The 23,936-nt window shown below is 40.8% G+C and overlaps 3 protein-coding genes and 1 pseudogene across 6 annotated transcripts in view; 2 read left to right on the forward strand and 2 right to left on the reverse strand.

Moving 5' to 3' along the window:
* On the reverse strand, window positions 1-20,381 carry LOC109447862 (schlafen family member 11). Of its 2 annotated transcripts, none has more exons than XM_019732562.3 (5): window positions 20,167-20,381; window positions 11,722-12,785; window positions 10,678-10,806; window positions 3,583-4,306; window positions 1-3,378 (listed from the first exon to the last, which is right to left on the reverse strand). In XM_019732562.3, exons 2-5 carry the CDS (start codon window positions 12,776-12,778, stop codon window positions 2,586-2,588), a joined length of 2,703 nt encoding a protein of 900 aa, XP_019588121.3. In that variant the 5' UTR covers window positions 12,779-12,785; window positions 20,167-20,381; the 3' UTR covers window positions 1-2,585. The 2 variants fall into 2 exon arrangements, with proteins under 2 accessions (XP_019588121.3, XP_019588123.3); XM_019732564.3 differs by lacking the exon at window positions 20,167-20,381 and adding an exon at window positions 18,830-19,156.
* Window positions 13,500-15,052, forward strand: LOC109447865 (large ribosomal subunit protein eL33-like; annotated as a pseudogene).
* The window catches only part of LOC109447867 (uncharacterized), a 20,117-nt gene continuing 16,014 nt past the window's right edge, over window positions 19,834-23,936 (forward strand). For both annotated transcript variants that reach the window (XR_002137432.3, XM_088802078.1), the window contains exon 1: window positions 19,834-19,933. The gene's annotated coding sequence lies outside the window, so the exon portion shown is untranslated. The remainder of the gene's footprint in view (window positions 19,934-23,936) is intronic.
* The window catches only part of LOC109447861 (protein SLFN14-like), a 12,674-nt gene continuing 10,148 nt past the window's right edge, over window positions 21,411-23,936 (reverse strand). For both annotated transcript variants that reach the window (XM_074320004.2, XM_019732561.3), the window contains exon 5: window positions 21,411-23,792. In XM_074320004.2, the coding sequence (XP_074176105.2) occupies window positions 22,958-23,792 (835 nt within the window). In that variant the 3' untranslated portion in view covers window positions 21,411-22,957. The remainder of the gene's footprint in view (window positions 23,793-23,936) is intronic.

Genomic DNA, 23,936 nt, shown 5'->3' on the forward strand with positions numbered 1-23,936 from the left:
TTGTGGGTACAATTTTCTTTCGTTTTTTAAGTTTATTGGGGTGACAAGTGTTAGTAAAGTGACATTTCAGGTGTACAGTTGGTAAAGTGACATTTCAGGTGTACAGTTAGTAGTGATATTTCAGGTGTACAATTGGTAAAGTGACATTTCAGGTGTACAGTTGGTAAAGTGACATTTCAGGCGTACACTAGGTAAAGTGACATTTCAGGTGTACAGTTGGTAAAGTGACATTTCAGGTATACAGTAGGTAAAGTGACATTTCAGGCATACAGTTGGTAAAATGACATTTCAGGTGTACAATTCTGTAATTCATCATCAATATATAACATTGTGTGTTCACCACCCAGAGTCAGTTTTCTTCTTCTTATTATTATTTTTTTTTGCTGAGTAGTACCCATTGTATGGATAATGAAAATCTGTTTCTGTTGATGGGTATTTGGGTGTTAGTAGTTTATGGCTTTTACAAATAAAAGTGTAATGAACATTCTTGTACAACTCTCTGTATGGACATGTGTTTTCATTTCTCTTGGGTCAATACTTAGCAGTGGAATGTCTGGGTCATATGGTAAGTGTATGAAACTACCAAACTCTTCCCCGACATGGTTGTACTGTATGTTCCTACCAGGAGTGCGTGCGAGTTCCTTTCCTTCACATCCTCACCGACACCTCGTATGGTGAGTCCTTCCAGCCATTTTAATAGGTATGTAGTGTTATCTCACTGAAGTTTTAATTTGGCGTTTCTCTAATGACCAATGATGTTGAACATCATTTCAAATACTTATTTGCTATCTGTATACCTTCTTTGGTGAAGCATCTGTTCAAGTCTTTTATCCATTTTTAAATTGGGTTGGTTGTTTTTATTGCCTTTCAAGAGTTCTATACAGAAATTAGATAGATACAAGTTCTTTATCAGGTATATCATTTGCAAATATTTTGTCCAGTCAGGGGCTTGTATTTTCATTCTCTTAACAGTGTGTTTCAGTAAGAAGACCTTCTCAAGGTCCAATATATTAATTTTTTCTTTTATATATTGTGCATTTAGTATCATCTCTAAAATACGCTTGCTGAACCCAAGGTAAAAATATTTTCTCCTTTGTTTTCCTCTAGAAGTTTTGAGGTTGAGACTGAATATACAAAGGGACACTAGCCAGAGCATGTATGAAAACAGAACTCTGACGCACCACGCCTGCAGCAATTGACCAGAAGTGGTCAGGACTTGGTCCATAACTGCCTGCTTCCCTAAATTTTGCCCCCTCTTCCAACTCAGCGCCAACCAAAAAAGCCAACTGGGCTCCCCTAACCAGTGACATAAAATGCCCTGCTTCCAGTAAGCCCACTTCCAGCTTCCCTAGAACAACTGCAAAATAGATCATACCTGGGCCTTCCTTTTTTCCCCCCGATATAAAACTTTCCTATTGCCTGTCTTGCATCTCTGCCATCACACGTGAATTTCCAGAATAATTAAATGTGAGTTTATAATCAGAATGGAAAAAGAAGAGACTTGATTATGAACACAAGAAAGGATGTGAAAATAGAAATGACCAGGTCAAACAGCCCCTTGCACCAACCTCTGCAGGGGTGTCGAAACTGTTTTCAACGTTGTTTAACAAGGGCCATATGCAGTAAAATACACAAACAGCCTGGCCACTCACTTGAGGTGAAGTACGTATTGCCTCACCTAGTTTATTTAAATAAACTAAATATATTTTTGAAATTTGCTCGGGCCAATTAACAAAGGATTGCGGACTGCATTTGGCCCGCGGACCGCAGTTTTGACACCCCTGCTCTAGTGGGTCGGCTAGCCCGGGCATCTGCTGAATGCAGGGTATTTATGATGGGAAGAAGGAAAGGAGGGCAGTGACACCAACAGCACCGATAGGAATTAACAAATCAGACATCTGCAAATCAGTACCTCTCTTTCCCCAGATTTTAAAATAATACCTCCCTTTCCTCCCTCCCAAGCCCCAGCAATATTACAGTCATTGTGGATTCTGCTCCCTGACCTGGGTCAGCTTCCATCATCCAAGCTGCCCATTCCTTTGTGTCCAGCTGTTTTACACGGTTGTTCTTCACCTGCCAGGCACCAGGCCCTTTGGCAAACTCCGCACAGCAGAATTGTTCCACTTTGGCCGCAGACATATCCATGGAAGGCCCCCTGATTTTGTCCTTCAAGGAATTTGATGGTATATTTTATGTCACACTTTGCATACAGAAATGATGGACAGGTAACTTCTTAATGCAGTCATCAATAGAGGCCCTCAAGGTGGTAAAACATATTTTCTCTTTTTCACATCCCATGTTTCAATGGGTCTCATCATGCACCCCACAAAATACATACCCTCCTTCAGTGTTTGCAAATGCCGACACACAACTGGGGAGTCTTGTGAAAGCACTGTGACACCTCTGTTGAGAACACGAAGAATTAGACTTTTCAGGTGTTCCTTTCACAGAATATAGCAACAACTCTGAAGCCAGTTTTCTTGCAAGCGTCCATTGTTAGAAGTAATGCTTTTATGACGCAGAGTAGTCATTCTTTTTCTGACACTGAAGGGACAGAGGGAATATTTTATCTCTATCAACTCTTCTTAGAGTGGGATCTTCCAGTCCTGAAGCGTCACAATATACAGACGCTTCCTGGCCCTGGAAGCCAGACAGAGCAGAAGATTGTAGAAAATCGACGACTCCACTGCGCTTGGATTGATCCCAAACACGATGTTTCTTTCCAGGCCTGAAAATCTGCGAATACTCTCCAACATGATGTTATTGGCCCAAACGGAGGTATCATTGTTCTGAGACATTGTTCTCTTCCTCATTGGTTTTGAGAAGTAATCTTTATATTTTTCTACTTCCTCCACTGTGCTACAAAGCATAACAATATCATCAGGGGAATAACCATTCCTCAAGAACCACTGGCATTGCTCTGCTACATAGGTCACTATATCTTGCAAGTTCGAGCACTTCTTAATAGTGCAGAAGCCTGGAACACCCTGAACCCACTCAGCCTCATCCAGGATCTCCAGGGATTTCCGGGGAATGTTACGTGGTAGCTTTGCTATGATCTTCTGCATTATACGTTGTAGGTACTCACCTATTTGATCTGCATTGCGGACCACTCTGGTGAGCTCTTCTATTGATTTCTGGGCTGAGAGAGGGGGGAGGCCACTGTGACCCCTGTGACTGGTCTGAAAGTAGTCCAGAAAGACCCAGAGAATTCCTGGGGAATCCTTTCTTCTCTGAGTGATGATTTTGGCCTTCTTATACCAGTCCCCATCTTCACTGCGAAAATTCTGAGCTTCATCGATGATGATGTGTTGAATATTTTCGAAGTCAAAACTCATGAAGGTTTTCCGGGTCACTGCACAGCAGATACCTTTATTACTGTAAAAATGAAAATGACACACTTAGGTTTTCTCCAAGTAAATAAAGAAGGAAAATTACCGCAGCATACTCCTATGAACATAGGACTATGGTTACAGATCATTTTACCACCCAACTCTTAAGGAGCAAGGTAATTTGGGTGCACTGGAGTATGGAATTCTCAGACTGGACCTCATGTAGTGACAATAAAATCCAACTGCTTACCCGACAGAGTCCCTCAGAGGCTGGTTCTCACAAACATAGAGAATTTCATAGTTTTCACAGCCAAACACATTCTTGATTTTCTCCATGATCTTCATGGCCATGATTGTCTTCCCTGAGCCAGGTAAGCCATGGACAAACAGTTTTCTATTTTTGCGGAGGTTTTTTGAAAAGATCTCAAACTGCTGGACTGTGAGAAGATTTAAAATCTCACAGCCAAGCTCGTCACTCAGGAAAGACCTGAAGCTGAGCAACACAATCACGAGGGACTGTAGCAAGTCTTCCATCTGCTGGGTGTTTGCAAGGTTATAGGACTTAGGGTAATCAATCAGAGAGCCTGAACCTTCAAAGGACTCTGCATTCCTCTTAGGTCTCAGATGGAGGACCTTGGTCATGACACACAGCTTTCCGGTGTAGCCCCCCATGTTCACCAGCTTCTGCTTCAAAGTGAAGGCAATACGGGTGCAGTAACTCTGCCCATCTGCATCTTGTTCCCTGAGGATGGTGTAGAAAATGGGGGGGCTGTTCTGTGTTACCAGCAGAGCATCACAGATGACTCCCTGCTTCTCTCGCAAATTCAGGTCCACAGCCCAGCTTCTAGAAAGGATCAAAATGCCGCGGGAGAAAAGCTGCGTTTGCTTCTTCATTAATTCCTCCAGACGTTTATGCTTTGAAGACAGCTCCTCCCAGAGGGATTTGGGAGTATACTGCACATCTTCTCGTGTCACTAGACATAGAAAGAATTATAAATTTGTGGTCAACATATTTATTTTATGATTAATTATATTTCATAACATTATTTATTAAACTTAATTATAATTAATCATGATGAAGTATGGATTTTGGTATATATTCTTTTGTAAATATTATTTTATAATAAAGGAAAAGAAACTTTGAAAATCTGGCACACTTTATCTAAACCTATGTGTTTACTATGTTTATGACCTTGGAAAATTCCTTCGTTTCTCTAAGACTGTTCCCTTAACTGTAAAACAAACAAAAACAAACAAACCAATTAAAAATAGCACATTTCCGGCGTCTAATATATGGTGATGGAAAGAGACCTGACTCTGGGTGGTGAACACACAACGTGAGATATAGATAATGTATTGCAGAATTGTACACCTGAAATCTATGTAACTTTACTAACAATCGTCACCCCAATAAACTTTAATTTAAAGAAGAAAAAATAGCATATTTCCTATGGTGAGGAATAAATGAAATAGCATAAATTATCTGGCTCATTGTAGTTGCTTGCGAAATGTTAATTCTGTTCCCCTTCCTACTCTAAAGTATCTGAATCTCAAAATTTCTCTGAATAGTCCCCATTGATGGAGGTAGAAGGAGCCGTTCCAGGAAGAAGGTGCTCATTAAACCTTTTATTAGCAGAGAGCCCCTGTGGTCCTGGACTGGGAGACCCTGAAGTTAGGCCCTGAGCTAACTCTCCTGAAGCAGAATTCTGGCATCACTTACAAATCAGTGTGAGGCTGCATCCGTCACGAGAGCCTTCCCTTTGTCACAAGGGAGCAAGGTACAACCATGTGACATAAGAATAGATTCACACTGTAGGGTTTTAAACTTATTTCAATGATCATTTGTTCCAAATGAGGATGAAAAAAATGAAGAAATTGTTTTCATCCTGTTTGTGGTGGTGTCAGATCACGAGATTTGTAGTGGTAATTTTAAGTGAAATTACCCATCTCACTGGTAATTGTTTATTGTCGCTCTTGCTTTCTGCCTTGTACAAGGTGTTCGTGCAACTAGGTTCTGCCTGCAACCTGGATGGGAGCAAGTGGGAGATGGCATCCATTATGGGACATATCCAGATTTTAGAGATGTTAAACGGTGGGGAGAAACACACCTCTAAGAACGGACGAAATAGAATAATATAAGAACATGTTTAAAATGGAATTTTAGAAACTAAAGGAAGTATAAAATGAAACCATATCATTTGTTGATTGTACTAGGGAGCTTACACACATCTCCGGGCCTCACTATTGTACAATGCAGACATACTTATTATTCTCTTTTTCATATGAGAAAATGGAAACTCAGAGAGCTCAAGTGAGTTGCCCATGGTCACATGGTCACACCCATAGGAAATGGCAGAGCCAGAGTCCAAACCCAAGCCTCAGACACCAGGCCCTCTGTTGTTTTCACTCTACCGCACTGCCATGCAGGTCATACAGACCACCTCTCCTGATAATTGGAGAAAATCACTAATGTATCTCATAGCAACCATGTTTTACCTCATCGTTGAATAGGTCTTATTTTCTTTAATTATGTAATGGGACAGACATGCTTCTAAGGAAATTATGTGAAGGCAAGAAGTGTCCCTTTCATTTCTTTGATAGTCTACATGACACTTAGTAAATCACAGGGACTCGAATGGGTGTTCAATAAATGCCACCACTCTACATGCACCACATTCCCCATGAGACTTGGGGCCTCTGTGCCTTGCAGATCTGTGCTCTGAGACTCTACTACCTTCCTCCACTTTTGACACCTGATAAACTCCTCTCATGTTTTCCAGAACTCCCACGTCTGTTCTTCTCTCCTCTGAGCTCCCATAGAATTATGTATCCATTCTGAGCACTAATCCCACTGTGGATCCAGGGAAATCAAACTATAGGAAATCAGGTGAGGGGTCCTAATGGTTTAGGACACCAGGACAAAAGTCTTTGGGGGCTGCTTGATTCTGACCTACTACCCAGGCCCCGACTTTCTTTAGTATCAGTAACTCCAGTGATAGACAAAATTTCTATTTCAGTTATTACATTTCTTCCAAGATAAATATTTACGAGTACAGTGGTTAACCGGAAAGCAAATTATTATCAATTGATGCTCATTAATGTGCTGAGGACATCTCTATTCTTAATGTCTGGAATCTTATTGTGAAACAAAAAACAAACTTTTTCTTTAGCATTGTTACTATTCCAAATAATAATTACAGTAGCAGTCTCTGAAAATGAAAATTGGCTTTTAAAAAATTAATTTTAACTAGGAATACATTCCCACAGTCCAAATAGCAAAACACTCCTGTTTCCATTTGCTCCATTTCCTGCCTCCCCAACCCTGTCCTACTCCCCTACCATAGATACTTATTTATCTCAAAACTTATTTAGTTTCTTGCCTATTCCTCCAAAATTCCTTTATGCAAATATCCTTCCCTTTCGCACATAATAGGTCGTAAACTGTTTGACACTTACTTTTTCACACTTAACAATATATTATATGTTGGTGATCTTTCCATATCAGTACATAAGAACTTCTTTACTTTTTTTTTCGATTATCTAACATGCCATTTTATAGGTGTGCCATATTTGATTTAACCAGTCCCTACTGATAGGCACATAGATTCCTCCCCTCCAATCTTTTGCTGTTATGATAATAGTACAATAGGTAATCTCGTACATTTGGTATGTATGCAGGTATATATGAAGAATAAATTCCCAGCAGTGGCGTTACTGGAAAAAGGGCAAACGTAGTTGTAATTCTGACAGATATTGCCAATTGTACCAATATGCACTCCAACAAGTAATGTATGAGAAGACTTGTGTTCCCACAGCGTAGCACATAAAAGATAATGTCAGATTCCTTTATTTTTTACATTCCAGTAGAGAGAAATGATATCTCATTTTAATTTGCATGTCTCTTATTTTGATTAATAAGAGCATCTTTTTAAAAGTTTGAAGCCATTCGAATTTTATTTTTTCTAAAATGTCTTTGTTGATTTTTCTGTTAAGTAGTTGTTTTTTTCATCCTTATCAACTTGTGGAAGCTCTTTACATATTAGAGACATCGACTCTTTGTGATGATATAAGTTGCAAATATTTTTCCCAGTTGGTCAATGGTCCTTTGACCTTTCTTAGTGGCTTTGCCATGCACAATGCTTCAAAAAAAAAAAATGTGTGCAGTCATATATGTCAATCCTTTCTTTTATGGCTTTGGTATTTTGAATCTTGATTTTTGTAATCTTTTTGCCAAAGTTATAAAAGCATTTGCCCATGTTTTCTTCTAAAACATTTATGGCTTTAATATTTTGTTTTAAATTCATGATCCATAGAGTTTATGTTGGTATATGGCATGAAGTGTGAATCCATCTGTTTAAAAATAAATTGCTACCCAGTTAACCCAAAATCTCTTTATTGAAACATCTACTTTGCTTTCTTGAGAAGTCAAGTGCATCATAAACTAAATCCTCATATGTGTTTGCATCTATTTCCAGACTTTCTATTCTATACCCTAGGTCTAATTATATGCACATACAACTCTTTTTATGAGAGGCCTTATAATGGTTTTATATCTGGATGACTTTTCTTGTTTGCTCTTTTCCGGTTTTCATTTCCTGGCTCTTCTTGCTTATTTACTTTCCACTGTTACTTTAGAATAAGATTGTCTAGATTAATCTCTTGTTTTTTACTGATATCTCATTACATTGATAAAATAACAGAGAATCTACAAGTTTGTGACGTCTTCTCTTCACAAACATGACATGTGTTTCCATTTGATTCAAGTATTCATCTGTGTCCTTCAACATTGTTTTAATTTTTTTCTCAGATTGGTTTATCCTGGATATTTTAACTTTTTGTTACTATTGAAAATGGGGTATTTTCTTGCATTGTTATATTAGGATATCGAATTCTGCATATTAATTTTCACATGTTTCTTATAATACTATGTAATGCAATTAATTATATTCATTTTGAATTCTTTTACTGTTTATAGTAGTTTTTCATCGATTCTCTTGAACTTTCCAAATACAGTCTTACCTTCTTCAATTTTCACACCCCCCTCAATTTCTCTTAGCTAATTTCATTTGGTGATATTACACCAAAGTTGTAGTAGTGCATATGATTGTTTTGTTCCTGAATTTAATGGAATGCCTCTAATACCCCTCAATTAACATGATAGGTATAGATATTAGATATAAATATTATATTAAACAAATATCTATGGGTTCCTATTATACTGATTTTTTTTTTTTAAGATTTTATTATTGGGGAAGGGGAACAGGACTTTATTGGGGAACAGTGTGTGCTTCCAGGACTTTTTCTTTTTTTTCCAAGTCAAGTTGTTGTTCTTTCAATCTTAGTTGTGGAGAGTGCTGTTCAGCTTCAAGTTGTTGTCCTTTCATTCTTAGTTGTGGAGGGCGCAGCTCTGCTCCAGATCCAGTTGCCGTTGCTAGTTGCAGGGGGCGCTACTCACCATCCCTTGGAGGAATCGAGGAATTAAACTGGCAACCTTGTGGTTGAGAGCCAGAGCTCCAGCCAACAACTGAGCCATCCGGGAGGCAGCTCAGCTCAAGGGGCCATGTTCAATCTTAGTTGCAGGGGGCAGGGCAGGCAGAGCCCACCATCCCTTGTGGGACTCAAGGAATTGAACTGGCAACCTTGTGGTTGAGAGCCCACTGGCCCATGTGGGAATCGAACCGGCAGCCTTCGGAGTTAGGAGCTCGGAGCTCTAACCGCCTGAGCCACTGGGCTGGCCCTTTACTGATTTTTTTAAATCAAGAATTGTATTAAGTTTTTTCAAATGCCTTTTCAACATATCAGAAGAGAATCATATTTTTTGCATAGATATACAGACATCTTGAATTATAACAATAACTCTGTTAATGTTGATTTCTCTTTTCATCCCTGGAGTTCTAGCTTTGCATCCTCATTCATAAATTAGTCTAATTTTTTCCTTTATTGTGCTGTCAGGTTTTGTAATTACTGTTACTCCTGCTTTAAAAAATAACTTGATAATTTTAATTCTTTTTCTATGGCTCTGGAACAATTTTAATAGTGTTGGAAGTATCTATTCTTCAGATGTTTGGTACAATTCCTGGAAAATTGCTTATTTATATAATAATAGATTGTCGCTCTATGAGCATACAGTCCACTATTTCCTTTTCCTTATAATTTATTCCATGGTAATAAGCTGTACTAAAAAGGAGCTTACTGGGTTTAGAAAATATTATCAAAGCTTATGCTTACTCTTGTATCTAATACTGTTTATTGTGGACAATTTTTTAAAATTTATTGGGGTGACAATTGTTAGTAAAATTACATAGATTTCAGGTGTACAATTCTGTATTACATCATCTATAAATCCCATTGTGTGTTCACCACCCAGTCAGTTCTCCTTCCATCACCATATATTTGATCCCCCTAACCCTCATCTCCCACGCCCCAGACAATTTTTAAAATATAAATTTGATGTGCAAATGAATGCAAAGACCTCAGGTAAGGGAAAAAATAAAATCTTATATTTGGCAATCATTATCTATTAATGGTCCTTGATAGATATTTACACATTTTCAGGACACGTGAGAGATTCTAGTGCCGGATAAGCAACTGATTTACTGCATAGACTTAAGCAAGAGGTTTTCCGTCTCTAGAAGTATAGAAAGGGGACAGCAATGGATTCCTAGAAAAGGCCTAACAAGTTTGGAGTGAGGGATGAAAGGAGAAAACAGACACTGTCCTTGGTTCTGTATCACTATTCATGCTGTTAAACAAGATTGTTTCTCCTGAATCTGAAACATGTTCGTAAGTGTTCACAATTGAACTTCATTTGATTTTGTTTTATGTTACACCTTGCTATAAACATTAATATTTATTCTTTTATTTATATTCATAACAGCCACCCCTCTGGAAAGATCTGGCAGAGTTAGGCAATTTTTTGCTCCTGGTGCAATGCATGCCTCTAGTTCAACTAGATAAAAGATTTCCAATCTGGATCAACGTCAGAATCATGTGAATAAGCTTGATAAAAATGCGCATTATGAGGTGCTATCCCCTAATATTCTAATTTATTAAGTGTGGAGTAGGGAACCAGGTATCTGTACTTTTTTAAATAACCAGAAATACTGATGATCAGTGCAATTTGAGAACTACAAGACCAAATGGTGTTTAGGGCAATAATCCTGGATTCTATGTGTGGTACTGCCTCAGCCAGTGGCATCAGTGAGAATTCATGTCTAAATTACCTATCACCGATATGTTTGTATTACCACCTTGTACACATAGGTTTGCAGAGCATACTTTCAGGATTTTAAAAAACAAACATAACCATTTATCTCCCCTTATCCTAGCAAACCACAGTTACTACCTGAAAATAACCGTCCCTGGAGAGTCTTCTTATGTTCCAGGCCTTTCTTGGAGTACACCGGTCTGCTAAGAGGAGGGCTGCTAGACAGACTCAGCTGAGATTCAAAATCTTCGGACAAGCGTAGAAGATCTTAAGAAAGAAAGAAAACTTGTGTTATTGTGACAAGTTAGTTCGTTTTTCACCACTGAAAGAGGCCTTCTGAGTGGGTATAGTATGTGACAGTCCAGGTGGTGTGACTTTAAAAATAATGGCAAGATAATGGCCCATTTACCCTGTGTAGACAAGTGCCTTTATTGCATATGATGGTTGCCAAAGTCTACTATTGAAGAGACGTGATTTGGAAGTTTGAATGTGTTTCCCATTCAACATAATTCTTCACTCTGTATGTCTAGATAGCCTTTTGTTTGTATTTATTTTATGGTATTTAGCACATCCTTCGAGTAAACATATCTGTCCATGTAGCTTATTTCTGTAGTGTAAATATTCCTACTATGGACAATTTCAAGCTACCAACGTGATGTCAATAAATACAGAGTTGGGAAGAAATGCGTAGTAGCACGGCCTTTGATACTGACTCCACCACAGGTAACAAATAGACGTAAATAACTTCACAAGCAAAGGTAATACTAAAACGTAGTAAATTATTAGGAAGGGGTGAGTTTGTATTTATTACACTTGTTGTTAATATAATTGTAAGTTTCTATCACTTCATTTTTAATAATGACTATATTTAACAACTGGCTCACAAAATTCCTGAACGTTTAATAAATGACTGTGGAGCTACTGCAAGGTAACCATTCCCCCAAATTTTTCTTTTCATCTTTGATGTGAAAAAATTGCCTATTATAGGACACTGATTTGGGCTACTAAGTATCCAACAAAAATCTTATCAGGTATGGAAAGCAGGATACTCGGAGATTCAAAAAACAGAGTTTAGTGGGTGTGAATTTCAAAGTCATAGGAAATAAAGGAAACCGTGTTTAATATTCTGAATGTGCTAAAGAGGTAGATAGACCAGGGAGGGAGGTACATTCCCCCTCTTACCTGGATCTGCGTCCATCATCATGTCTACCCATTCCTTAGCTGTCAGGCTGCAGACGTTTTTGTCCTTCACCATCCATGATTTGGGATCTTCTGAGAACACTGCACAACAGAATGGCTGCACTCGGATCACACAAGCATAGCCATAGAGCTCTCCGTTGGCTAACACATCCAAGATTTTGACTGCGTAAGGTATCTTGCTTTGAGATTGGTGGCAAAAATGGACACGAGGTAATTTTTCTATTGTAGCTTCTATTTTCTCTTTCAAAGCTTTACAGTCAACATTTTCCTTAGGACATCCCAGAACTTTCTTAGTCTTATCCGCCACTCCAATAAAAAGATAGCCTTCCTCAGTGTTTGCAAATGCAGAGATGTACTCTGGAATTGTGCTTTTTACATACTCTAGGATGTGTTTTGTAGAGAATTGTTTAAACTCTACATGTTGAGACTCAGGAAAAGGCAGGATTTCACCATATTCAAGCTGGTCTCTTTCGAAAATTAGGTAAGCAGGATTCGAGTTATGGCGTTGAGGTGTAACCCTGCGAACTTTACTAGAAGGTTCATCCTTCAAGGTTTTTGTATTTCTTTTCTTGGTTTTCAGGAAATTGAATGCCTCCCTTGAATCCATGCAAACCACAGAGGTGAGAGACCTGCAGTATAACGAAGAGCTCAGGCTGCAAATGCGGGGTTTGATGGACCGGTCTTCCAGGAAAGGGTCACTGTTCCAAGATTTAACAAACACGTAATAACACCTCCCTTGTTGCTTAGTATCAAAGAAAGCCTGCAAATCTTTAGACATAATAAGTGTTCTCAAACACTCTTCTAAATCCAGTCCCATTTCCACAAGATGCTTATCGTTGTTTGTCATTTCCATCCGAATCACTCCTCCTCCTGAGTTTAATAAAGCACATGCAGCCTGTGTAACTTTCTCCCTCTCCTTCTCTCTTTGAGGTTTCTGCAGCTCTTTTCTGTTAGCTTCACCAAGAGTTATTTTTCCTACATTGATGACCAAGTCTGGGTAAGATAATTCTACCACCAAAGATGATTTCTGATCCTCCATTTTCACTCTGCAACGGAAACCATTAAAACACATACCTCATGTTAATGAAGCAGATTACATAGCACATAAAAATGCACTCATTAATTAAAAACATTTATAGAGCTCCTGCTAAGTGCTGGGGTATAGAGATTAGTGCTAGATAAGAATGAGCATAGCCCTGCATCTCAGAGATTCCTGTCTGGAAGGAAATGGTTGCATAAAGTAATTGCAGTAGGAGGGTTTTGCAGTGATCCATGTGAGATGGTACCCTGGCAGTAGTGGCGGTAGGGATGAAGAGAATTTGAGCATATCGGATAGTTAGGGAACACAATTAACATGGCTCTGTATTGACCAGATAGAAATCAGGAGAAAGGATTAAAGTACAGTAACTGGGCTTTTGGCTTCGGCGATTGGTTAGTGGTACCACTTATCGGCAATAGATCAATGATTCTTTTTATTTTACTGGGGAATATTGGGGACCTGTGTTTCTCCAGGGCCCATCAGCTCCAAGTAGCTGCCCTTCATTCTAGTTGTGGAGGGCGCAGCTCAGTTCCAAGTCCCGTTGGGGTTTAGAATCGCCAACCTTGTTGTTGAGAGCTTGCGCTCTAACCAACTGAGCCATCTGGCCACCCCTCCGGAAGCTCAGGGGCAGCTCGCCATCTTCATTCCAGTTGTGGAGGGTGCAGCTCACCGGCCCATGTGGGAATCAACCGGGCAACCCTGTTGTTCAGAGCTCCCGCTCCAACCGACCCACGGGCCGCCCACATCAATGATTTTGAAGGTGGGTGACTGATAAATGGAGGTTCGCTATCCTATTCTCTTCACTTTTGTGCATATTTGAAAAGTTGTAATAAGTTTTTAAACTGACTTCTATTAAATTTGGGTGGTGGACATATTTGTTATTTTGTTCTCTGTATTTTTCTTTTTGTAAGTTTGAAATTTATAACATAAAAAACAAAATCTTTACCTCCAAAAAAACTTTAAAAGGAGAGTAAGGCATGTAAATTTAGATCATTAGTAAGAAAGTAACTGAACATTTGGACTATATGCGTTCTTAGGACATGGTGGGAAATGAAGACGGCCAGGGCAGGGGGAGGATCTGATAAATGGGGAAAAAGAAGGGTCGATGGATTCTAAGTCTTTATGATGTCAAAGAACTTCTATTTGGGAGTGGTTGAGCAAATCAAAACTCAACAGTACCACTTTTTCTGCCATCTTGGGGCCTGTGGATGCCTGCTGGGAACAGGACTTTTAAAAGGACAAATATGCTTGGAAAGCTGTGGTTCAAAGCCATTTTTCCTGGCTTAAGTGGGCTCTCCCGTACCAGAGAGAGCACACAGCTCTTCTTAAAATTGAAGGTGTTGGACCGGCCCAGTGGTTCAGGTGGTTGGAGCTCCATGCTCCTAACTGCGGAGGCTGCCGGTTCGATTCCCACATGGGCCATTGGGCTCTACCACAAGGTTGCCGGTTCAACTCCTCGACTCCCACAAGGGATGGTGGGCAGCGCCCCCTGCAACTAGAAAAAAATGGCGACTGGACCTGGAGCTGAGTTGCGCCCTCCACAACTAAGACACAAAGGACAACAACTTGAAGCTGAAAGGCACCCTCTACAACTAAGATTGAAAGGACAACAACTTGACTTGGAAAAAAGGCCTGGAAGTGCACACTGTTCCCCAATAAAGTCCTGTTCCCCTTCCCCAATAAAAAATCTTAAAAAAAAAAAAATTGAAGGTGTTTATACTCGAGATGAAACTGAATTGAATCTAAGCAAGAGACGTGTTTATGTGTACTAGGCAGAGAACAACACTGTGACTCCTGGTGGCAAACCGAACAAAACCAGAGTAATCTGGGGAAAGGGAACTCGTGCTCATGGGAACAGTGCAATGGTTCGTGCCCAATTCTGAAGCAACCTTCCTGCTAAGGCCATCGGACACAGAATCTGTGTAATGCTGTACCCCTCAAGGATTTAAACTTAGTGAAAAGTAAATAAAGTGGACTACTTCTCTTGAAAAAACAAAACAAATTCAATAGTACCATGGGGAAGGGGACTCAAAATGCTTAGGATTGGGCCCACCGAGGTGGTTGGAGCTCCGTGCTCAACGCCAAAGGCTGCAGGTTGATTCCCACATGGGCCAGTGGGCTCTCAACCACAAGGTTGCCGGTTCGACTCCTCGACTCCCGCAAGGGATGATGGGCTGTGCCCCCTGCTACTATTGGCAATTGGACCTGGAGATGAGCTGTGCCCTCCACAACTAAGGAAAAAAACCTGGGACTACACAGTTTCCCAATAAAGTCCTATACCCCTTCCCCAATAAAATCTTTTTTAAAAAAAAGAAAAGAAAAGAAAAGAAAAAAAGCTTAGAATTGCATTGCCACCTGCACAGTCATTTTTACTTTTAGCTTCATTATAGACTCAAGAATGCGATCAAAACATGTCATTCTTTGTTTTATTAATTCAGGAAACATTCAGTGAGTGTTCATTGTGGGTATACTAAGTGCTGTGAGAGAGACAAAGAATCTGCCTGTTGCAGGTTTATAGTTTAGGTCACATCAAATTACCATGATATGGCTTAAGCAGTATGTGGAGAAAAATCCATAACCCTGCATGCCTATACTGATAAGAAGGAAAAATCAGAATAGATTTCCTTCAAAATGTAAAGAATTTAGAAAAAAACTAGGTCGCAAAGGAACACAAAATAGCAGGAATAATAAATGTAATAGCAGAGGAAATTGGAAAATTAAAAAGCAATTATTTGATTAACCACCAAGATTAAGAATTTTATTTTGTTTTGCTTATTTGGTTTTTGCTTTTCAGACAAGCCACTAGCATCTTTATTACTTAAAAAGAGCTCTGGGGCCGGCCCGGTGGCTCAGGCGGTTAGAGCTCCGTGCTCCTAACTCCAAAGGCTGCCGGTTCTATTCCCACATGGGCCACTGGGCTCTCAACCACAAGGTTGCCAGTTCAATTCCTCAGAGTCCCGCAAGGGATGGGGGGCTCCGCCCCCTGTAACTGAGATTGAACAGGGCACCTTGAGCTGAGCTGCCGCTGAGCTCCCGGATGGCTCAGTTGGTTGGAGCCTGGGCTCTTAACCATAAGGTTGCCAGTTTGATTGCTCGAATCCCACAAGGGATGGTGGTCAGTGCCCCCTGCAACTAAAGATTGAACATGGCACCTTGAGCTGAGCTGCCACTGAGCTCCCAGATGGCTCAGTTGGTTGGAGCACGTCCTGTCAACCATAATCTTGCCAGTTAGACTCCTGCAAGGGATGGTGGGCTGTGCCCCCTGCAACTAGCAACCGCAACAGCAACTGGACCTGGAGCTGAGTTGCGCATTCCACAACTAAGACTGAAAGGACAACAACTTGAAGCTGAACTAAGATTGAAAGGACAACTTGACTTGGAAAAAAAAAGTCCTGGAAGTACACACTGTTCCCCAATAAAGTCCTGTTCCCCTTCCCCAATTTAAAAAAAAAAAAAAAGAGCTGTGGACACATAAAAAGTGGTTGATTCAGGTGTGACAATGAAACAGAATTCTGAGCAGTAAATTATTTGGAAGGCCAGGTCATGCACAATCTTACTCATTTGTCTGATGTGTTCCTTATGATAAAATTTACACTTCTAACTATCTTGTTCTATATTTTATGATCTTTAAAGTCTTGTCAGATTATTTATACAAAGTGCCATTTGAGAGATATCTGAACTTCAAAGTTATATTCATAAGGACATTTACTCTCAAGTATTGCATGTTAATTCATTTTCTTGGATACATATTTTCATATTTGCAACTCCTTTCTATATCTAGAGAGTCTGGATTATTTTGTTTGGCATAGAAACCTTGAGAGCTCCTAATCTTTTATTCTCAGGACCCCCCCCCCAAAAAAAAAAAAAGAAATAATGGGAAACTCTGGGAGATTTCTTCTTCTAAAATAATGGTTAAGATTTTGTTCTACCTTCATGCAACTCAACAACAACAAAAAAAAACAACCCAATTGAAAAATGGGCAGAGGACTTGAAGAGACATTTCTCCAAAGAGGACATACAAATGGCAAATAGACATATGAAAAAATGCTCAACATCACTAATCATCAGAGAAATGCAAATCACAATGAGATATCACCTCACCCCAGTCAGAATGGCTATCATCAATAAGACAAATAGTAACAAGTGTTGGAGAGGCTGTGGAGAAAAAGGAACCCTCATACACTGTTGGTGGGAATGCAGACTGGTGCAGCCGTTATGGAAGGCAGTGTGGAGGTTCCTCAAAGAATTACGAATAGAATTGCCATGTGACCCAGCAATCCCTCTCCTGGGTATCTACCCAAAAAATCTGAAAACATTTAGAGATAAAGACACGTGTGCTCCAATGTTCATTGCAGCTTTGTTTACGGTGGCCAAGACATGGAAACAACCAAAATGTCCTTCGATAGATGAATGGATAAAGAAGTTGTGGTATATATACACAATGGAATACTATTCGGCGGTAAGAAAAGATGATATAGGAACATTTGTGACAACATGGATGGATCTTGAGAGTGTAATGCTGAGCGAAATAAGTCAGACAGAAAAAGCAGAGAACCATGTGATTTCACTGATATGTGATATATAAACCAAAAACAACAAAAGAACAAGACAAACAAATGAGAAACAGAAACTCATAGACACAGACAATAGTTTAGTGGTTACCAGAGGGTAAGGTAGGTGAGGGGTGGGAGATGAGGGTAAAGGGGGATCAAATATATGGTGATGGAAGGAGAACTGACTCTGGGTGGTGAACACACAATGGGATTTACAGATGATGTAATACAGAATTGTACACCTGAAATCTATGTAATTTTACTAACAATTGTCACCCCAATAAATTTAATAAAAAAAACAGGAAAAAAAAAAACTGGCTTAATAAAAAATTGAGAATTCCGATAAATCAATTACAAAGAAAAACATCAGGACAGTTACCAAAGAAAATGTTAGAAACGACTTGGCTCCATTGGGTTTACTGGAGAATTTTAAACTTCAAAACCATATAATTTCTATATTATTAAATATACAGTGCCTCTCTTATGGTCTTAATATTATATTATAGGTTTACCCAAATTGTAAGCATCAAATGAACATAATTTTGCATTGGCTAAGATCAAAACAGTTACAACATGAAAAATGGTATAGCCACTTTAAAAGACAATTTAGCAGTTTTGGGCAAAATTAAACATATTGTTACCATATAATCCAGTAATTGTGCACCTTGGTATTTACCCAAATTTGTTGAATAGTTATGTCCACACAAAAACCGGCATATGAATATTCTAGTAGCTTGACTCATGATTGCCAAAACTTGGAAGCATCCAAGATGTTGTTCAGCAGATGAATGGATATAATGTGTTCAAGGAGACAGCGCAGTCCTCTTAGCACTGTTCCTAAAGCCAAATTTGGGGACTAGCCTAACTGTCCATCAGTAAAGGAACGGGGAAATAAAATGTCGTAATGTTTATTGAAAGGAATGTTATGAACCCCTGTAAGAGAATAAACTAAAACACACAGACATTAGAAACAAAATGTAGAGTTAAAAAAATCAAGATGCAGAAGTATACATGTATAGATTTATACCATTTAAATAAGCTAAGCATGCAGACAACAAAGGTACCTATTATGCCCGGATATGTGTATGTAAAACTGTGTGTGCTAAAAATACTGTAAAGATATACAATAAACTCAGAATATTGGTTTCCTCTGAGTAAAGGAGAAAAGTCCGAACTGGAGACGGAGGGGCAAAGAGAATTTCAAATTTATCTACAATATTTTATTTATTGAATTTTAAAAAGACTTGAAGCAACTATGGCAAAATGCCAACAGTTGTCAACTTGAGGTAATGGGGTAAAAAGATTTGGGGTAACAAAAGAAGTGTTTGTCATTTTACCTTTGTACTTATTTTACACACACACACTCTCTCTGTCTCTCTGTCTCTCTGTCTCTCTGTCTCTCTCTCCCACCCCTCCCCCTTTCCCCTTCCACCTCACCCCTCACGTTAGTGCAGAACCTGCGCTCTTCGCCTCTTTCTCACCCCGCAGCTTTTCTCACCTCTTCCTGCCGCTGGTCGTGGCTCCCCCAGAACACCGGCGCGACCCCCACCGCGAACCGAGTGGCTTCCCTTCGGTGTCGTAAGTCAGCAATGATCTGGCCAGGCCAGCGAGGCTCCCGCAGGACAATGACGGGACCAGAGGAGTGGCTTGGGGAGCCGGGGCCACGGACTGTGTATGTCTGTATGAGTGAGCTGGTTTGGAAACGTGGCGTAAGGAGCGGCCCGAGGTAAGGGGAGCAGAGCCTCTGCGTGTGGACCCAAGGGGCAGAATGGAATAGGGAAGTAGGGTTATGAGCCCCAGCGCTCTGAGAAAAGTACAATTCGCAAAGAAACAGACACTGGACCGAGGAAAACCACACCCTGTAACTTGGCTCTGCCCCCCAGCGTCATGCTCTCTTGTGTTTCACAGATGAAGACTCGAGCCAGAGAAGTTATGGCCGGCTCAGGATTGGAAGATCTGATTTATTTCTCGGCTACCTCCCCCCCATCTCAGTGCAGCAATTATGGTCTCCAGTAGTTTGTTGATCACACACATACTTAAAGTTGGATCTAAAAAACCATCTTACATTCATGCCATAAGTAATAAAAACATTTATGTTGTAAAAGTGAGTATGCCAATTGATAACTAGAGAAAATATCCAGAATATATGTTGTAACAGGTGATTTTCCTATTACAGAGTAGCAAACATTTCTCAACTATCCACCTGCTGAAATATTCACTTGTGACCCATTGACAAAAGGATTTCAAGAAGCAACTTGTTTAAGTGGGGCAAGTTCACTTTCTAATGCTTTTAATATTGGTAATATTGACACACAAAAATAACCTGGAAAATCTGACTGGGTCAGAGTTTCCCAGTCGATATAAAGTTTCTCATAAAAATCAAAGTATCTATTATAAAAAACAAGAAAACTGAAGAATTCAAACAATCTTCTCTTCCAGCCAAGGCTCTAGCCCCGCCCATTTGCAAGTTCCTTCCCCAGATCTTTGCCCATTTGCAAGTTCCTTCCCCAGTCCACCCTATAACCCTCTACACCAGTGTCTCAGACCTCTGCCAGGTGGTCTGGGCTGGCTGGAATCCTGCATCCTTGGTCTGAGCAAGAAGGTGAGTCCCATCTACACACCAGTTCTTATCGTCTGTTTCACTTATTTAAGAAAAGTGTGGTTGTTTTTCCACCTCAGCCTCCCTTGCCTAAATACTCATATATAGGCAAGCTACAACAGAAAGGGTCTGTAGGTACAGGGTGGATTTTCATCTTAGAGTTCTTTGACCTCTTCTTAAGACCATCCTTTCTGTTGAACAGGCACAGCTTGGGTCTTTCCAGAGTCTGTACTTACCTTGGGAATTAGAAGATTCCTCTGGATTGGGGTGTTAAAGAGAAAATTCCTGGAGTCCTGAGTTATTCGGTGTCTGCAGCTTGACTGAGGACGGGAGGAAAGAAACGGCTCTGAAAGCTGAGCCCTCTGAAGAAAAGCAGGCCCAGGGGGAAAGCTAGGTTTCAGTTTCTCTGAAAAACAAAATTGGACTGGTGCCTGTTTTAAGTTGTCTCTGAAAATTGGCATATGCTCCTGTCTTTTAAGTTTTGATTTCCCAGTAAGCTAAATTAGAATGCTCTAGCTGTTTTTTTTTTTTTTTTTTTTTTTTTTTTTTTTTAAGATTTTATTGGGGAAGGGGAACAGGACTTTATTGGGGAACAGTGTGTACTTCCAGGCCTTTTTTTCCAAGTCAAGTTGTTGTCCTTTCAGTCTTAGTTGCGGAGGACGCAGCTCAGCTCCAGGTCCAGTTGCCATTGCTAGTTGCAGGGGGCGCTGCCCACCATCCCATGTGGGAGTCGTGGAATCGAACTGGCAACCTTGTGGTTGAGAGGACTCGCTCCAACCAACTGAGCCATCCTAGAGCTCAGCGGCAGCTCAGCTCAAGGTGCTGTGTTCAATTTTAGTTGCAGGCGGCAGAACCCGCCATCCCTTGTGGGACTCGAGGAGTTGAACCAGCAGCCTTGTGACTGAGAGCCCACTGGCCCATGTGGGAATCGAACCGGCAGCCTTCGGAGTTAGGAGCACGGAGCTCCAACCGCCTGAGCCACCGGACTGGCCCTCTTTAAATTATTTTTAAAGAATTCACACATCTCCCATTATCTGAAATGTTAAGACACTGGTATCTTTTGCATCATCAAAAGTGAATTAATTGCTGAACTTTATTATTTTCTCCCACCTAAAAGTACCCTAAAACCCCCAAGGAACAGTAAAAAGGAGGAAGCGCCAAGTAATTGGTGCAGCAGAAGGTGGGAGAGAGGTTCTTTTGTCCAATCCATGGCCAACACTAGATTCATACTGGCCTCTCTGATGGCCTGAGCAGTTCAGACAGGCAGCTAAGGGCTCTTCCCCAAGCCCCGCCTGCTCTCCCACCTCTTGGAAAGTTGATGGGCTTTATCTGAAATTACAGCCAAAAGAATATTTCCACACTTTGTCCTGCATTCAGGCCTCCCCAGCATGAACGAAGTTGTCCTACACTTTTCTAGAAGTTAAGAATAGTCTCAAAAGAGGAATCTTTCCAGAGCCATAAAACAAAACAAAACAAAAAATTTTAAGACAGAAAAACAGATTTTATTTCTAACATATTATTAGGAATAAATTGTTATTTCTAATATATAACACATACATTGGAAGGAAGACATGATAGGAATGTATTGCAAAATGAAGCCATAGAATGGCTGCAAAAAGAGAAACCAAGTTTGACTTAGGGGGATGATTAAAGTTGCATTGAAGAGGTGGGTTCTTGAACAGGGGCTTGACTGACGAGTCAGAGGGAGCAGAAAAGGGTTTGCAGGCCGAGACAACGGCACAGGCACAGCCAGAACCCAGGAATGTGTACAGGCAGCATAGATACTGGATTGCCACCCACGCTCCCCGTAACCTCTCACAGTTGAATTATAAAATTAACACCAGATCATCACAGAAGAGAGCAGGCATGCACAGACTCCTTCTAGACAGGCTACTTCCCAGGCCTGTAGCTGGTCCAAGCAGTTAGTAGCCTAGCTGAACGTATTAACACTTGACAATGAATGTGAGCAAAGTATTGGTGTGTGTTGGGAAGAGTGAGGGGAAGGTTGGTCGTCAACCTGGAAACTTTAGAAACGGGGAGAGAGAAAAAAAATTTTATCTGAGGCAGAAATGGAACAACGAGTCACTCGTAGCATTCTAAATTTGCTTTCTTTGGTAAACCTGACCTGACTAGTCCTTGTGGTGGAAATATCCCTGTTTTGGAGATGATTGCCATAGTCTAACATAGCCGGAAGACTTCGTACATTTGAGTCAGATTATCAGCTCCCCCTTGCTGCAAAGCTATGCTTCTAAAATTTGGCTTCCTGTGTTACTATTGAATATACTAATTAGCAAAAGCATCTGGCTCACTTATTACTATAATCCTCACTGTAAATTGACGGAGTGGCATTTTCATTTATGCCTTGGTCTTCTGTGAGCTTTATTAGCATAAAGCCATCCCAGAGAGACTGATTCTGACTTGGTGCAAAGAGAAAATCAAGTTCTGAGCCTATAAAGCTTGAGACCCATAGCCAGTATGAGGTGCCAACCAAGGTGCCGCCTGTCCTGAGACACCGAGTCAAAGTAAGCAACTGGGCGAGCACTCTACCTCCGACCCCCTTAAATAGGCCAGCAAGGCTGGGTGCATTAGAAACTGGGAGATGGAGATATAATAAAGGATGCATTTGGAGAGTAAGTCAGGGTGTATCATGGAAAGCCTTGAAAATTGGTTTGGTTTGAAGACTGCAGGGAATCATTGAAGATGCATTAGCAGGGGATGTCACAAAATCAGTTCTCTATTTGAGGAGAACCTCTCTGACAGCATGAAAGCTGGTTAGTCTAGGAAAGCTGGAGGCAGGGGACCACATTGAAGTCTGTTGTACTTGGAGGAGGTGAAATGGACTGGAAAACCGACAGTGACACTGCAAACAGAGTGTCAGAGTCAGTTCCCGATATAGTTCTGTGGCTCTCTGCCATGCTGACTGTGCCTGGATTTCCTCACTTAACATATGTGAAAAGGAGTAACTGCCACTTGCCTGGGAGAAGGAACTCTGCTCTATCTGGCTTCCTGTATTGCTTCAAATAATTTTCAGAAAGCTGCCCTCTTTTCATAAAGCAGATAGAGGTGTTTAATGGCTCTTGAGGCAAAGCAGAGCTTATGAGTTTCCTCTGACAGGGTGCATTCTGGACTCAGCCCAAACACGATATTCCTCTCCAGGCCTGAGAACTGCTGAATGCTGTCTACAATGATGTCACTGCCCAACACACCAGAGGCCCGGCTGAACACAACTCCTGGTGCTCCGTGGATCTCAGTTAATTCCATTGCTTTTAGCAGGGCACGCTCATAGCGTCCTCTGTCCTCCCCATTCCTGCACAGAATTGCTATATCTTTGGGCAGATAGCCATATTGGAACAGGTTGTGACATCTTTCTGCCACGTAGTTGGCCATTTGTTCTGTTGTCAGGTTAGTCTCTGTCTCACACACCCCAGGCAGAGCCTGAGCACACATTGCTTCCTTGTAGGCACCTTCCCTGAACAATGCCAGTGTGTCTGGACACATGTTGGAGGGACAATTTTCTTTGATTCTCTTCATTTCTTGTTTTATGACCATTGCTATTTCCAGAGAACAGTGGATCCCATTGGTGATTGTTTTACGAGGAAACTGAGCCGATGGAGGGGGGAGGCCATTGCCATCTGCATGATGGACTTGGAAAGGGTCCAGAAAAAGCCAGAGGACCCCACGGGGAAGGTTTGCACTTCCAGCTGCCCTCACCTTTGGATGGGTGATGCTCTTAGCCTTTGTGTACCAGTCACCATATTGACTGCAGAACTTCTCCGTCTCATCCATCACTATGTGTTTAATCTTTAGGAACTTCCCTTGCATGAAGGTTTTCCGGGTCACAGCTTGGCAGGTGCTTTGTTGGCTGTAAGGATGAAAGAGAGAATAGGTTCAGGGAACACCACGCCTTCATTGCTCTCTGGATTGGAGTCACAGGCTCGTGGTCACTTGGAGCTGATTCACTGATTCAGTCATAAGCTGCTCGACTTACAAGTCACCTGACAGAATA

This window comes from Rhinolophus sinicus, chromosome 12 (genome assembly GCF_057876585.1).
Source record: "Rhinolophus sinicus isolate RSI-liver-muscle chromosome 12, RSI-T2T, whole genome shotgun sequence".
Lineage (NCBI taxonomy): Eukaryota > Metazoa > Chordata > Mammalia > Chiroptera > Rhinolophidae > Rhinolophus > Rhinolophus sinicus.

Excerpts from the sequence above, each read along its gene's own strand:
- LOC109447862 (XM_019732562.3), bottom strand. The coding sequence starts at position 12,778 with ATGGAGGATCAGAAATCATCTTTGGTGGTAGAATTATCTTACCCAGAC. Across the intron at positions 10,807-11,721 it reads GATGATGGACGCAGATCCAG|ATCTTCTACGCTTGTCCGAA; the intron begins GTAAGAGGGGGA and ends TTCTTTCTTAAG. Across the intron at positions 3,379-3,582 it reads CCTCTGAGGGACTCTGTCGG|TAATAAAGGTATCTGCTGTG; the intron begins GTAAGCAGTTGG and ends TCATTTTTACAG.